At 36.8% G+C, this 17,541-nt stretch overlaps 1 protein-coding gene across 1 annotated transcript in view; it reads right to left on the bottom strand.

Annotated features, from left to right (window-relative positions):
- The window catches only part of AHR (aryl hydrocarbon receptor), a 44,354-nt gene extending 34,106 nt beyond the window's left edge, over positions 1-10,248 (bottom strand). Inside the window, exon 1 of the mRNA XM_063099957.1 lies at positions 9,545-10,248. Coding sequence (XP_062956027.1) covers positions 9,545-9,609 — 65 coding nt within the window. The 5' untranslated portion in view covers positions 9,610-10,248. The remainder of the gene's footprint in view (positions 1-9,544) is intronic.
- Between the last annotated feature and the right edge of the window lie 7,293 nt (positions 10,249-17,541).

Below are 17,541 nucleotides of genomic sequence, written 5' to 3'. Positions count from 1 at the left end.
ATATATACATAAAAAAGTTGATACTTTCTCCAGACTGTTTGTATAATTGCATATATAAAATAAATTCATGACTATTTCTCTAGCTATTTCTCCTTAATTATATTTCATTTATAATCAAATTTGTGTCACACCTAATTACCACATTTCTCCAATTAACTAACTGAATTTCAACTTTTACCCGTAATGCTTGTCTACCTCGTTGTATACTTCTCTACTGGCTAATTAATGACTTTTTAACAAGTATTTATTCATACCTATCACATCCTGGACAGCCCAGGAAAACACTCTTCTATGAAATATTCAAAAAGTGATACGGGAGCCAAGCAGAAGGAGTGACTGCTCGAAAAAACATTTTACACAGAGGGTGGTATCTACGATGAACCTTGAAAGATGAACTGATTTCACAAGGAGGCGTACCTGGGAAATGGTGAACTGTGAGAAGTTCCCTGTCTGAAGTGAAAAGAGCAAAGCAAAAGAGAGAAGGAGGAAGGTTGTTGGAGTCACATTCTTTCAAGAAACATTGAAAACCTACCAATGTACCAAGTGCAGAACACTTAGCACTGAACAAAACATACAAAAACTCCTGCTCTCATCCAGCTTGTATTCCATTTGGAGGATAAATAAATAAATGAATAAACATAACTTTTGGGTCTGATGAGTGTTAAAAAAAATAAAGCAAGGTGAGGAACTAAGGAGTGATGGAATGCTGGTTTTGATAGCCACAGAAGGAGTCGCTGACGTGATGTTTCTGCAAAGACATGAATAGAACAAAGAAGTGAGCCATGTGGGTGTCTGATGAAAAATGTTCAAGATAGAGGAAACATGAAGTTTCCTCAAGGTAATGGTAGAAAATTGGACTTTGTTATTTGGGAGTCATCTTAAGCATTGAGCAGGGATTTACACGATCAGTTCTGTGTTCTACCAAGCTCACTTTGTTGACAGAGAATATGGAAAGCAGGGCAGGGCTCATGGAAGTTAGGATTCTGCCACCAGAAACTTCTTTCTAAAATGTAAACTTTGTCACTCCTCTGATTAACACCTTTTGGTAGCTTTGGACTGTCCTTATTCCTTAGCCTAACACACAAAACCCTTTATGATCTTTCTAGCCTCTATTTGCTCCTCTGGCCTCATTTCCTCCGGCCAAAGTCTTCCTATGTCCCTTATACTCCAGAGCTAAGAAATTATGTACAGTTACCAAGAGGTATTTTGGTGTATTCATAAAAGCTCCTTGTTCTGTCCTACCCCCTGTTCTAGCAGATCACTTTTATAAAGTCTTCCCTGACCCACCTCACAATGGATTAGCTACTCTGTCCTTACAACATCTGTATCTTATATATACATCTTATACAACCAATCCATTAAGTAATATTCTATACAAATAACTTCACATAAATTGAAAATATGTATTTAATCCAGTACTGCAATTTTGGTAGCTTTCCAGTAATGATTATAAAATGCTGGAGAGAAGAGAGTAACCCAAACATTGAAGCAAAACAAGCTGATACGATGCAGGTGAAAATAACAGTAACTTGAAGGAATTCCTTCTTGTGGTATCGCTGCCTACTTATGCGGGCTCTTCACAGTACTTGACCCTGGACTAGATTCTGAGACTGTTTCTTTACACAATGCAAAACAGTCCCATCTTTAATTTATTATATGTACCTTACGAAATAGCGTGAGATCGAGTTTCCATAAGTCAAATGTTAAGCAACCTAATTGCATATACTTGTCTGTTACTGTGATTGCTACATAATCTTAATCATTTTGAGATCCTCAGTGCCCAGCACAGTATCTGACACAAACTGAGCTCTCAGTCAATATTTGCTGACCAGAAGTGTCCAGAAAAGAAGTGCTCAGAGTGTGACCAAAGACAGTGACAGTAAGGATGGAAATAAAGAACTGGTCTGAAGAGAGATTTAAGCCAGACTCAAATATTCGCTGAACGACACTGACTTGGTATAGGAAGTAAGACAGAGGAAAACATTGAAAGAGGAGAGGTTGCAAATGACTCTGGGATTTGTAGCTTAGAAGAACAGATACATTTCCTAAGGGGAGGTACACCAAACAAGGAGAAAAGTGGCTTGAGGACAGACTTCAGTGATACCAACATTTAGGCATAAGGCTGAGGAAGAGGCACCGGCAAAGATGAGGAAAGAAGAATGACAACAGACAGGTAAAGAACCATGGTAGAATATTTTGGAGATTACAGAAGAAAGTAAAACGCACAGAGAAATTAAGTTAGGTCAGGGCTCAGAAGTACGCACTGGACTCAGCTATTCAAAGCTACTGTGTGTTTTCACTGGATTTGAATCTTTTAACGTGTCAGATTGTTAAAGCTAAAGTAATACATTCGACACTCTTTTTCACTGATTTTGTGAGAAAAGTTCAGAATTATTTTGTGAAAATATTTCATACATATTTGTACATATTGAGGATGCACAGAATAATTAAAAATAGAGAATAATCCTATATCAATCACATTTGACTTGGGTTATGCTAGTGCTTTTACTTTTGTATTGTATTTAAATCTAAAATCTATACCAAAATACACCACCAACCATTATTTAAGTAAAAGCTATGTCTGAAATATAAACATCCCTGTAAGACTGGATTTGGGAGTTCTGGAGTTCAGACATCTCCTGAAATAGAAAGACTATACATGTCGATCAGGCAAAGGAGCAACTTATTGCTTTTTTAAACCTTAACCTCAAAAATCCTGTCCCAACCTGTAAACCAAAATTGTTGTGAAATCAAAGTTCTATCTAACTGCATGCCACATTTCTGTTTTGGAAGCCCTGTATGCTACAGCTACTGGTGGTAACAGGCCCAATAGCCTGTCCAATGCAAGTTTGAATGCTATCTTTAAAGCTTTTTTAACATCCCCATCTAAATTGTGTGTTATGCTCATCATTTGGGCCGAGTTTAATACAAAATTGAAAAAATTAACAACCCAGTTTACTCATAGATTATTGTAACTGTAAATTTTTTATATAATACTTATCATAAAACCTCAAAATAAAATGCAAATATATAGTTTCAGTAATCCTATGAGACTAAAGTGACATTTTCTAACAAGAGATTACCACTCACAGTACTGAGTTTGCTTTGTCAGCTTTTTCCTCTGGGTGATTTAATCTACTCCCACTGCTTCAGTCTACTTACCAATAACATATCCATCTTTATTTCCAGTTCCTGTACTTGAATGTCCTCTCATTCATATTTTCTGAAACTTGGGCACTCCCTTCTAGGCATCTACTATGCTACTCTCCATCCAACAGCTAGGAAATCTGAAGTATTCCTTAATAAAATCCCTCCATGCAATTAACTACACCCAACAATGCCCAACTCCTAACCTCATTCATTCTTCATTTCCTTCCCCCAGCTTCAGTGCATACTTATCTCTGAATACAAATTAATATGAATTTCAAATGTTTACAGTCATAAACTATGTGCTTAATGTAATATTACAGAGGTGATGTTCAGGACAAAGTCAAATTTCATTGTTAGGCTGAATACAGCTGAATACTTTACTTCCCTATATAAGGCAAAAAACATCTATGAAAATTCTGAGAATTCTTGCTGGAAGCCACGTTTAATGAGTCAGAATTCTGCCACTCTCCTGCTGCTGTTCTATAATTGTGATAAGTTCTTCACTTTCCCTGTGTTTGCTACACCTAAGAAGAGACAATAGGTTTAAGTAGCATCGTTTCTAGCACAAGACATTAACAACGAAAACCAGGAAAATAACGTATGTCCTAGGAATCACTCTTATTTCCATAGTCCTAAAAAAAATTAATAATATTCTCTTTTCCCTCTTCTATGCATGTACACTTTTTTTTTTTTATTTCTCCTTGAACCCACATAAAATATATATGCTACACCATAATCACTAAAACACTACCAGAAAAATGTTAAGTGGTGGTCAATTGTCAAATTAGTAAATCTCAAATACTATGTGCATGGCACTAGGAAGCTCTGGCAGCTACAAAGACAAATAAAAGATAATCCTGTCTTTAAAGAGCTTACTTTTCCTACCAGGAGGAAATATATTCTACAACAAGGCAAAATCAAGCATAATGCACTGCTCAATAACATAGATGCTGTAAAAGTGATGCTCAAGAGTTCATGGAGATGTAGCACATCTATATTGGATCTTAAATAAAAGCAACACTTCTGGTTTCATGACTGTAGAATATACAGCTTTCTACAACTACTCTTCTCTTCTAGAAAATCACACCAAAATAAAGGAAACAAGAGAGAGAAACACAAACTCTGCCTCCAATAAACCTACAAGACAGATTTAACCCAGATGCAAATAAACATGAAGATGAAAAATTGGGAGAAATCAATAAATCACAAAACAGAAAGAAAAATGTAATCATAGTATATATTACTTATCTTGGCAGTAAACAATATTTACGTAGTCAAAAATAATGAAAGTGGATTAAATCCAAAATTGTAATGAAATTACATTAGGAAGATAGAGAAAGGTGACAAAGGTTAAGGAGAGACAAGAATGCTAAAATTCTTAACTACCATAATGAGATGACAAAAGATAATGCCTAACATGCTAAACTTAAGATAGTACAACATGCAGATTATTGACTTTTTAAATGTGCATGTACTCTTTACTAGAAATACATTTCACACAATATTTCAACCAAAAAATTGCAAAAAACTGAAAAATATAGTACAAAGTAAATCAATCTGTAAAGGACAGCTCAAGTAGATAATCTGTAAATAAACACATACACTCGTACCACTACACACAACTACAATTCCAACATATAAGTTCAGTTTACCTACCCCACCTTTTTCGCCTATGAAATTGACAATAATATCTTTAAGCAAAAAGGAAGGATACAGGTACATCCACAGACTGTCAATGGGAATGTATCAGCAAATTTTTTTGGAGAGTAATTTGACACTATCTCTCCGAGTGTAATATTTGGCTTAAACTTTAAAGTATACATAATTTTCTACTCCAAAATTCCATGTATAGGAATTTTTCCTAAGGAAATAACTAATAATTTACATGTCTCAAGGGTGCTCTATGAAGTACTAGTTAAAATAGTACTATTTATAATAATAGTACTTAGAGGTTGGAAATAACAGAAATCCCCCCCCCCAAAAAAAGAAAGTAGTTAAATAAATGAATGCGGCCATTAAAAACAGTGTTTTGAAGTGGAGGAAGTAGGTAGCAAATCAATAAGAGAAGAAAAAGACTTGAAGAGGAAAGGACAGGAATACAATAAGCAAGTGCAAATCTTGTATGGGAAATGGCAAATAATTTATTTCAGCCACAACACTATTTGAGGAGAAACCGTGGACAATAGGAAATCCCTAGGATATGGGTGTTCCAGATGCCTCACTGAACTTGTTCACCTGCACAGTATTGTAAAATCGGTAAGAACATAAGCTTTGGAGCCAAAAGATCTAGGATCCAATACCCAAACTCAGTCCCTACCTAAAAAACCTAAACAATATTACCTTTCCTTAATATTATAAAAATGGAATAAAATGATGTATGTAAAGCACTGTGCACAATGCTTCTATCAGAGTGCTAATAAACAGCAGTTTTTGTTATATTAAACTACCATGCAAAAAAAATCAATTTTGAACGAACTGTGCAAGTAGAAAGACACTGTTTTTAAAGATTTGCATGGTATTTATTTCTAAGTAAATGTCTTAATTAAGTACATGAATAAGCGTGTACTATGTGGGTTTCTTCACCAGTGAAGTAGGACAGTTCAGCAGTATCCGTAATTGTGAACATAATCATATACTGCCTCTTACTGTTTCACAGAAGAATTGATTGTTCTGTGAAGATGTAACCTAAAATTATTTATTTTATTTTTTTTATACTTTATTTTATTTTATTTTGTCAATATACAATGTGGTTGATTATTGTGGCCAATTACCTAAAATTATTTAAAGAATAGAATTTATGTTTCCATTTCATGCATATCTTTAGCAGTCTTCATAGTTTAAAAAAAATGCTTTTGTTCTGCTAATTTTAGCTGTGAGAGTGGCAGTGTAGGTGTTGACTGTCCTGCTTTATTGGTCAAGAAACATGCCCAGATCTATGAACAATGAGGAAACTAGACCTCATCTTTTAGTTTAGATCCAGTGCTCTCAATTTATACCTCACTATTTCCTCTTTTTGCCATTAATGTTACGTATAACTAAACATTTTCACTTAGTTCATTTTCTAGTTCCAACGAACAAGAGTGGCAATAGAACCACTACATATAAACTATCTAAATAAAGCTATTTGAGAGAAAAATGATGATGGAGAAATAATTACATAAATGAAAAGACCTATACTTTTATTTTTGATGCTATTTTAAAAAATGTATCACACTACATTTATATGAAACATTTAATGAGTATTATATAATGTAAGTAATAAAATTAAGTAAGTCAGTATTATATAAATGAGGTTCATAATATTTAAGTAGAATAAACAGCGAGTTAGCAAGAATAGCAAGGAAGACAATACTTTTATATTAACATTATTAGTATGTTAATAAAAGAAAAACTTCCATCAGTATGAATTTTAACAAAGAATCAGCTAAGGCTCAGAAGTTACTTCCAGTTTTTACACTTCAGAATGCCTGGTTACATCACCACTACTGCTGGTATCATTTTTAAATGTCATTTACTCAACACTTGTTATTTGCCAACATTCAGTATTAACTTTCTAGAAATATGGTAAATTGAAATACCATTAAAACTTTTTCTGTATTAATTAAACTTCAGAAATACAAGAATGTATCTGAAGCTGATATCACTAGAGAAAAACAGATTCAATTTGATTCTATAAAGGGGTTATCAGCTATCTTCACTAAACAAAATAACTAAACAAACAGAAATGCTTTCATCTCCAGAGAGATTAAAACAAGAACAGGATTCAAATAAAAATATTTGTTCTTTTTTTGAGCAGGGTTACTAAATATGAGACAACATTCTAAGTAAAGTAGTAGTAGATTTTATTCCTAAGGTTATCTTTGAAATTTTCTTCTTGAAGGTGGGAACATGAATTGGATACAAGGTTGCTTCAGATCCTTTAATTTCCTAACTTTCATTACTCCAAAGAAAAAGGAAACTCTACTATGTACAAGATACTTTAGTGGGATTAAATTGAACACATTTAAAGTGTATGAGTATTATCTAATAAAAATAATTTTCAGTGTGAGACCTGCCACTAGGGGGCGTCTATTTTGATTAATACACTCAATTGAAGATTGACCAAAAGAGCTTCAGGTTAAAATGTCACCTACTTTATTCCAAAATTTTATGAAATTGTATATTTAAATCGCTGTCTTTTAAAAACAATTCTATAAAATGCTACAGAATATTATCTCTATAAGTGAAATAAAATGACCATCACTTAGGGGGTCAAGGTTAAATAGATCTGAAAAGCATTTTCAGCTCAAACAAAATATATTTTTCCCAATGTTGGCATGTTTCTAGGCCCCAATAGGCATAAAATGGTAGCTTTAATTAAAAAACTCATATTAAATTTAATATTAGGTTTAATGGCCTCCTTTCTAAAATGAACTTTGACTAACTGCATTATTAAGTTAACCGTTTTTCATTCAGGTAAAAATACCTTATATAAACACTTTTACTTGATAATGTAAATGCTAGCACTTTTGCCTTATAGAGTAAGATGGTTACATTTAAGTCATTTGTATGATTAGAAGCAAAGCATGGTGCTCAATAAAGATCTGATAGACATCTATGACAACTAAGATAAAATGTGGATGAATGAGGAAAATACTTTATATTACAAGAAATCATTAAAAACAAGTATATTAAAGTCTAAGGAAGTGTATTAAAATATTTCAAAAATATAACAGGCACATCTTACAAAAACAAATGGAAAATGTAATATGTTAAAAGGGAAGACCTTTCATAAAATAGTAAGTAGAAACCAAAATGTTAAACTTTACAATGAATACAAAAGGCATTTAATTTTGTTTACAAAGCCTTCTAGGTCCTTTCATAACAAACTAACAACTCATTATCTTAAAAACCCATCAGTGAGATCTTTAAGTTTTCTGACCACACATATAAAACCGATGATACCCTGTTAAGCTAAGTGTATTACAATACTGTATTAATAAACACATAGAACAGGCATTTGGAATACCTTCTCATTTTAACCAGCAAGAAAATCAAATTTAGACAAAGGGTTTTAATATAAGATACCATCCTATAAAATGAAAAGTATTGTAAATCAATGTCTCAGAACTACCGAGACAGAAAATTGCTGACTCGACAATATTCCTGTCAAACACGCTGTACCATAAAACTTCCAAATTTTAATCAGATACTATTTATAGATGAATATCCTCTGTTAATGCCAATTCAGAAGTCTAGATCTGAAAAACAACGATAATTGAAATTCTTAAAGAAAATTAAAACTCCAGAATAATGAAACTTTCAAACCAACAACTAATTTTAAACATAAATCGCAAGCTGTTATTTTTCTGGTTCGCATTAATCACGGTTAAGTTTTAAGCAAAATGCACATGTGATATGCTCTGAGTAGACGTCTAGGCGTTCTTAAAATTGTTTATGAAAATTTGAAAAATATAGATAGATGATATAATTAAGAGATAATAATTAGAAATAAACACATGAATACACCCAATTTACAAAAGGAAATCTGTCTCAAGCACAGATTTCTTTTTCTTAAAAAAATTACTTTAAAGTATTTGCCATCTCACACAAATATCCCACCAAAACAAACAACACCCCTCCCAAATCTAAGTTTGTAATCTATTAGAATTAACAAAACTTTGAAGTAGGGGGAAAAAGGGAATTAGAGGTAGATGCTAAGAATGAAAACTTCTCTCTCAATAAATCCAGTTGTAACCACCCCAAAAGTGATAAGGTTCCCCCAAAAGGTGGCTAAGAATACAGAGCCTCTACCGCATCCTGTCCACTGCACCCACTCCTACCTGCTAACATCTCTACCCACTTTACCAATAGGGTCACGTCGAGAGTTACGAAATTACTGCCCAATAAGTAAATAAGGCGCAACAAAAAGTCAGTTGCTAAGGACCAAAAAATACCTTTAGAGACACTTAGCCCCTTCCTTCCAGACGGCACGTGTTTCCCTCTTTAAAAATCTCGCCCTACCAAGCTCTCTACCAAGAATGACAATTAAGACTGTCCTCTAACCTAACCCATGCGGATAATAAAAGTGGAAGGGGATTTCAAGACAGGCTTATGCTAACTAATCCACTAGCACCACAAAGCACTTCAGAGCTGTCAACAAATTAGGACCAAAGAGTGAACAGAGTTGCAAAACGTGAGAGGGTGCGGGTGCGCTGGTGACGGCGGACAATTTTTAAAATGCAATAACTGAAAATGGGAAAATCCAAGTCCTCGGTCTCTCGACCGGCCTCCAAATCTCGATTCCATAGGCTGTGTCGGGAACTGACCTAATACCCTGGATCGCGGGGATTTGGGGGGCGGGGTGGGGACGCCTCCCGCACCCGCGCGCCCAGGACGCGCTCCGGACACTCACGTTTTCTGCACCGGCTTCCGCCGCTTGCGACTGGCGTAGGTGATGCTGGCGCTGCTGCTATTCATGGTGCCCAGCCGGCGGCGGCGGCTCCTCCCCGGTCGCGGGCGGCCCGGTCCCCGGGACCCAGTGGCGACCGGGACGACGGCGGCAACGGGCGCCGGGTTCCACGAAGCCGCGCCCACTCCACCTGCGTCGTCCTCTGGCGATGGCTAGGGCGCCGCGCCCCCCGCGCCTCGGGTCCCGCAGCCCGCGCCGGTCCAGGTGAGCCGCCTGGGCCTGGCGCCGGGAGGACGAGGGGCGGAGACCCGCGAGCGAGGCGGTGCAGGTGCCGTCTACACCGGAGGAGGCGGCGCGGCGCTGCCCGCAGGTGAGGCGGCCCGGGCAGAGGAGGAGCCTGGTCCGTCTGTTTAGAATCCTGGCCTGGGTCGTTCACGGTGGCGCCGTGCCCCGTGACCGTCGCAGCGGCCCCTGGGGTGAGGGAGGCGCCGCCGCGCTGCTCCCGGGGTTTCCCTGATCCCGGGTGCTTCCCGCCCGCGGAGTTCAGGCGCCAGCAGCCAGTCCCGGCTGCCACCGGCTTCCGTTCGGCTATACGGCTGCCCTGGTCTGAGCCGGCTGTCCCGGGGAAGATCTCTGGACCGAGCGTCGAGTGGACTCCCCCAACGCTGACTCCCGCGGCACCGGCTGAATAGCAGAAGCGCCCCCGACCCCTCACTGGCTCCGCCCAGGCCCGCCCTGATCCCGCGTAGTCCCGCCCCCTCTTACTTGGCCCCGCCTCCATCTCGTCTCTCTTGAGGACCCCACCCTCATCTGGCACGTGATGACGCAGGACGTGACGACGCCCTCCGGGAGCCATCTTCGTGAGGTCCCCGGGAAGGTTCTTACGTATATCTATTTCCCGACGAGGAAGCGATGTGGCAACAGGTTACGCGTGGGCATAGTCTTTGTAGCTGGACTGTATCAGCCTATGATAAATAGTGAGCCTAACTTCTCTTATTGAGAAATAGTGAGTCAGCTAACTTTTGGGTAAGAATTACTGTGAGCTGGGAGACACCCAATGGGACTGTAAATTTTACCGGAGGGGAAGGCTTCAGAGGGCCACGTTTGAGTTGAAACTTGAAGGCAGGAGGTTTACCTTGGCCGTTTTCTGTTTGTTTATTTTTAAATTTGTCTCTACACAAGACAATACAATGTCTTTTCCCAGGTCAAATTTCAGTAAGATTAGAAGAAAGGAAGTAAGGAAGGAGAGAGTTTAGGGTATAAGGTATTTGGGGATAATAAATAGTTTAGTATAATCGGAAAGAGGAGCTGGAATAAGTAGTTTGGTAGGGTTAGAGAGAAAAAACGGAGGTGAAATTCAGGAATTCTAGAAACAAATCATAAAACCTTGATGAAGAGTCTACATTTTATTCCATAGGCGATGGAAGTCCTTTAAAGATATTTAGCAGGAAAGTGACATTCTGGTGTCTTGGGAAAGTTACTCTGGGAGGAAAGTGCAAACTGGATTACAGGAGAGCAAGACTGGATGCAACGAGAGTAGGTAGGAAGTTGAAGAAATAGTCCAGATGAAAGTCCGGGGAAATGGCACTGGGGATGAGAGAAGAGAGGAAATATAGATGATGATAGAAAAGGATAAGGAAATAGTGGGTGAGAGAGAGCAATCAAGAATGGCTCCAAGATTTCTGACTCTTTCTGTACTGTTATCCTAGATGGTGAATACAGACAGGAGTATGATTTGCTTGTGGGGGGCAGAGGGCACCCAGATTAAGATGAAGATGCTTAAATGACGTCCCACACTATATCTGTTCCTGCATTTTAACTGCCTTCAGACCATTTCAATCAGGTGAGGTTGTCACCTAAAATGTACTGCATCAAAAAAATTGAACTCATCATTTCCTTTAGCTGAAACCTTTCCCTGTCATTGGCTATACCATTCTCCAGATTCATTCTGAGGATCACTCTAGGAATTATCTTAAACTCCTTGATCACTATGTATAAATCTGGCAGCAAATAATATTGAACTTTATTCTTTGCAATATCCCTGATTCATCTTCCTCTACCTATTCTCCAATAATGAGAGAGATAGTGCCCAGCTCAAATGCCTTATCATTCAGGATTCCTTAGCTGATTACAATATCATTATCCCTTCCATATATTCATTCAAGAGATACCGTGGGAATACCTCCTATGTGCCAGGAATTGTGTTAGTACTTGGGAGACAATGGCAATCAAAAACAGAAATATGCTATGTCCTTGGGGAGATTAGTACATAAGTAATGTCATAAATATTGTAATGGAGAAGTATGTGATTCTGTATGACCTTCTAGTAGGTAAATTTAACATAGTTATTGAGGCAAAAAAAGGTTTTCCCAAGAAAATTATGATTGAGTTGAGGTCTGAAGGATGAATAGGTTTACCTGGGAGAAGAGGAAGAGGAGCACATTCTGTATAGGCAATGTCTCTTTGGTGGGAAGAACACTGGCAAGTAGGAGGGATCAATATGGGTAGAGTGGAGAGGGGATAATCAAATTTGTGTTTCAACAAAATGATCATATCTGCAGGGTGTAGAACAGATTAAAAAGGGAGAAGCAAAGTGAAGTGGATGGAGGTAGGTCTCCTTAGGAAACCATTGCAGTGGCCTAGCCAAGAGATGACAATTGTTAATACTACAGTGAAGGTGATGGTGGAGATCAAGAAAACGTAATAGATTTGATAGGTTTGGGGAGATGTTGGAAGAGTGGATATTTGGCAGCGAGGGAAAAGGATGTGTCAAGAATGTGGCAATTGTTTTTCCAAACTGCATATCTGGATGGGTGATAATGGCATACAGTGGTGGAGGTATGAATTATTAATTTAGCTGCATACCTCTTATGTTTGAGGTAGTTTTGAGACTTCTGAGAGAAGATGTTGAGTAGGCCAACTCGAAGAGGAGACATAAATTCAGAAGTTATTCACAGTTAAAGTCAAAGAGGATAGCATGGATATATACACAAAAAGAATGATGGTCTGAGCCCTAAAGCACTGAAGAGCTCCATATTAGAACTCCATATCTAATGGCTGGATAGAAGGTGATGGTCCTGCAAAACACACTGGAAAAAGTGCTCCTAGAATGGTAACAGGAAAATAAAAGGACTATTGTATCATGGAACACAATGTGCAGATATGTTGGGAGTAGTTAACAATGTTGAATGCTGTTGAGAGGTTCACCTAAGGTGAGAACCGAAAATGTCATTTTTGGCTTCTCAACATGGTCATTCATGCCTTTAGTGAATGCTGTGTTGTTGGGGTGCTGGGCCTGCAAGTCACATTGAAGTAGGTGCAGTATTGAGTTGGAGATGAAGAAATGGCATCTGCCTGCAGACAATTTCTTTAAAAAGTTTGGCTGTTAATGGGACAGACATCATATGTTAGGTATGAGGAGTAAAGGACTAAATGAGGGTTTTTTGGTGTGATATTTTATTTATTCATTTTTTTGGCAGCTGGCTGGTACAGGGATAAAATCCTGGACCTTGTTATTATCAGCACCGTACTCTAACCAACTGAGCTAACTGGCCATCCTGGTTTGATTTTTTAATGGATGGTACTTCAGCAGTTGAGAGAGAGAAAGAGGGAGAGAGAGATTGACAAGTGTGAGAAAGAAAAGAAGCAGAAAAGAAGTAATAGATATTAAAGATTTTAAAGCAGGCGGGAATGAGTGCCAAGGCATAAATAGGAGATTAAGACTATAGCAGATTAGGTAATAGCAAAAGCAGGTCTTCTAGTGTTTGCTATTCAAAGTGGTCCTCAGCTTCTCATGCATGTTATAAAAAATGCAGAATCTCTGGATGTCCTTACTAAATCATAATTTAACGAGATTTCACAGGTGATTAAAATGTACATAAAATTTGAGGAGCAGTGCTCTACAGTAGCTGGAGGAAAGGAAGACAGTGGATGAGATGTAGGCTGGTAAATTTTGGATTAGAATGATGAAGTGATGTGATAGGGAGTGTATTTTAGCAAGAAGGAACAGGTGCATTTTGTGGTTGTTGGTGTTTGTTTTATTTTAATTTTAGAAAAGCATAAAGTAAAAGTGATCTGGGAAGTGGCAACAGGGAAGTAGGTGGATATCACCCCACTATCCTGGATATGTGATAAGAGAAAATAATTAGACAGCATTTGGGAGAGCTTATAGGAAACGGATAGCCTCTGGATGCACCAGCTTCTGACTTAAGGCAAAAGATGGAGCAAATTCCCAAAGAAGACAGTGTACCCAGGGGAAGTTTGCTGTTCATGGATTAGCAATTCTAGGGAGCACACAAACAACTCTATTTTACCTTCTTTTCATTTCTTTATCTCTCTATTCTTACCTATATCCGTTCTGTTTAAAATGTATAAGTGTAAAAGAATAATTTCCTTTTAGCATATGAACTTTAAGGTTGAGAAATGCATATCAAAACATAATTTATTGATTCTGGAGTTTATAAGCTCCTCTTCAGAGAAGTGATGTACTAAATGTGCTAAATCCAGTGAACAAATCTTAACTTAGCGATTTTTAAAAAATGTCTACTTTTTTTAATGTTAGCTATTAGGCACAATCATTCTCTTTCTTATTTTGTCCTATTTTCATACTCTTATTTTCTGTTTGACTTTAATTTTCATTATACTTAAATCATATCATGCTATATTATGTTACATAGTCATAGTTTAGTAATGGATCATTGTATAGCCAAGATTAAAATAGAATATCAATAAAATTTTCAGAATTTATTTTATTTTAAAAGTGACACCATGAACTTCCCTTAACATTTTAGCTTGGTGTGTCAATAAAACCAGTCTTTGTAATGTAATGCCATTAAAAAAAAAAAAAAGGATGAGCTGACACTTTCTAGAAAATATTACTTTCTATTTTTTATATCACCACAGTAGAACATGGTTCTTAAAGTGTTGGTTGTGGCCATTTGTTAAGATTTAAAATTTTTCCGGCCGAGCCCGTGGCGCACTCGGGAGAGTGCGGCGCTGGGAGCGCAGCGACACTCCCACCGCGGGTTCGGATCCTATATAGGAATGGCCGGTGCACTCACTGGCTGAGTGCTGGTCACGAAAAAGACAAAAAAAAAAAAAAAGATTTAAAATTTTTCTATGAGCAGTTTTTATGTAGTAACGTGATTTTTTTTCTTATAACAATGAATTTGCCTATTAGAGTTCATGAACATTTGATGGCCTTGTGCAAACAATGCCATCCTTTTAATTAATTTAGGTGAGCTTACTTTCTGAGATTTTTAGAAGCAGCTGTATGTTTATTGGCTCCTCCTTCCTGTTAAGTAGTATGAGAAAAAGAATAAGTTTTAGAAATGCTGCTATAAGTGGCAGCTATTCTAAAATAAAGGAAAATAACCAAAATAAATGCTAAACCTGTTCTGTTACAGTACATGCATTTACTCATTTCACTGAGCAGAGTGTTTTAGCTCCTGTAGTACACCAGACACTGTGGGATACAGTGATATCAGAAACGTTCCTCCTCTCTTAGAGTTTACACTTTAATGGGGGAGACAAGAATTAATCAAACAGTTACACAAATGAATATATAATTGCAACTGTGATAAATGCAGTGAAATGAGTACTCTGAGAATGTGTAATAGGTAGATTTAACTTGGTAAGGGGAGGTTACCCAGAAGAAGCTTGAGCTGAGTTGTGAGGCACAGGTAGGCATTTTATAGGTTAAGTGGGGGAAGAAAGGGCGTTCCGTTCAGATAGAACATTTATCACAGTTTTTATTTCCTCTTCAGTCCTATCACTCCTTACCCCAGGCCCTCAGAATTATCTTCAAAAAGTTCAGATAGAAATAGAATTAAAAGATAATACAAATCCTTCCATGAACTTTTTGAAGTACCCTTGTATTTCATTCATACTCTGCTTTTACATCTCAGATCACACACTATAGCTCTATCAAGTATTTTAGGGAGTGTAGCCCATGCTTCCCAAACTGTGTAGTGAGGCACCCTAGGAACACCACGACAGACTCACAGGGGCACCATCATGGCATATTTAAAATATTCAAGGCCAGCACAGTGATATCGTTGGACACCATGGAAACCACTACCGTGAGGTAGTTCAGAACTTCATCTTAAATGGTACTCCATTCCTTTTGATAACATATCTTTGTGAGGCTGAGTTTTTGTAAGTTGGTAAAACACAAGGACCATGGGAAAATTACTGTGGAACAGGAAATGAGGGTAGTGGTTTCCAATCCGATTCTAAGGTTTGAGAAAGTGCTCAACAGATGTGCATATCTCATTAAGAATGAAATTTAAAAATTTTAAATCTATGTGTATTATTTTTTTTAAATATCTACTGTTGGGTATTTTTTTTAGCCTGCAATGCAATGAAAAATTTACTGAGACACTAAGAATTCTGTCAACTGAGAAAGTTTGGAAACCTTTAGCATAGCTAAACTCTTCCTTTAACAGGTGAGAAACCTCAGGCCCAGAGATATCAAGTGGTCTGCTCATCATAATCTAGAGTCTGGGTCTTGTAACTTTTATGCAAGTCTAAAATGTATAATTATCTCACTTTGAAATGTATTATTTCTCAAAAATAATCAGTTTACACATTCCTTGTTTTGACTTGAACGCTGAAGAACAGACATAAATGTCTAAGGGCTATTTCTAAATATGTAAGACCTTTTTTACTTGGTTGAATATTATACAACAGTGTCCTAGTCAGAAGCCATAAACAAGTAATTAGCAAGTGTTGAAGAATTTTGGAAACGTGTTTTAGGTGAATGCTAATCTTAACCCTGACAAGGAAACTACAGTAACATATAGTAATAATTTGTCAGTCGTTAAAAGTATTTTTATTTACTTATGGATAATATTTTGTTATAAAAAACATGAAGATTTTTTAACTCATGAAAAAACATGAAAGAACATTGTCTATTAAAATCTTAACATACATTAAATTTAGATTTTGATTTTTGCTTTCTGGACCTTTTATTCTCATAAATGAGATATTTAATTATGGGGAAGATTATGAAAAAGTTTTATGTTTCACATGCTAAGATTCATATATGATTTATTAAACATTTTATTAAAATATATGTGTAAATATTATTTTCATTTAAAGCCATTTTCTTAAGGGGTAAATATGTTTAGGACCTACATAACAGTACATATTTTCTGCATTTTAAATCATTATATAGAAGAAACTGGGATGAAGATCAAATACATTTATTTAAAAAAGAGAAAAATATATTAACTTGATAAGCCAAAGAAAATGTAAGTTATTGTGAAGTTCTGACCAAAATCTATCATTTAGATTTGCTAAACTTTAAAAGACTAGAACATTCTTATGAATATTAAACCATGGAAATAATGTGTTCTTTCTTGAAAATGTTTAATTTGTAGAGAGTGGTTCTTGGCCTTTGTTGCATATTGTAATCATCTAGGAGCTTTAAAAAAATACTGATGCCTAGGCTTACCTTCAGAAATTTAGATTTAATTTGTCTAGGTTGTGGCCTGGGAACTGGGATTTTTTAGGATGGTAGTAGTAGTTATGTAGGAAGAGAGCCTTATACTCAGGAAATGCATGGTGCAACATTTAGTTTGTGGCGTATTTGCATTCATAACACACAACTGTGAAGGATATACAGGTATTTGTTGTATTTTTCTTTCACATTTTCCATATGTTGAAAAAATTTACAATTAAAAGAAAAAAATAAGAGCAAAAATAAGTATCCATTTACTCCTAAGTTTAAACATTTAGAGACAATATAATTATTTTAAGGCTGGTAACTGTTTCAGTGGGAGGTCAGGACTGATATATGAGGTACCAGCTTTTAGGTAAGATAAAACCTTAGGACATGCTCTAACTCTTGATATTACAGGTAACAGATGGAAGATAAAGACTCAAATGAAGTTTTTGCACTTCCCAAGTTTGAGAACAAAATTAGAGTCCCAAATCTTCATTTTGCAGGAGCAACGGGCTAAAGAATGTATGTGTAGTTAGTTGTGCATTTCAAGCAT

This window comes from Cynocephalus volans, chromosome 6 (assembly GCF_027409185.1).
Source record: "Cynocephalus volans isolate mCynVol1 chromosome 6, mCynVol1.pri, whole genome shotgun sequence".
NCBI lineage: Eukaryota > Metazoa > Chordata > Mammalia > Dermoptera > Cynocephalidae > Cynocephalus > Cynocephalus volans.
The sequence above is the reverse complement of the archived record's forward strand: the minus strand, read 5'-3'. Positions and strand labels throughout refer to the sequence as shown.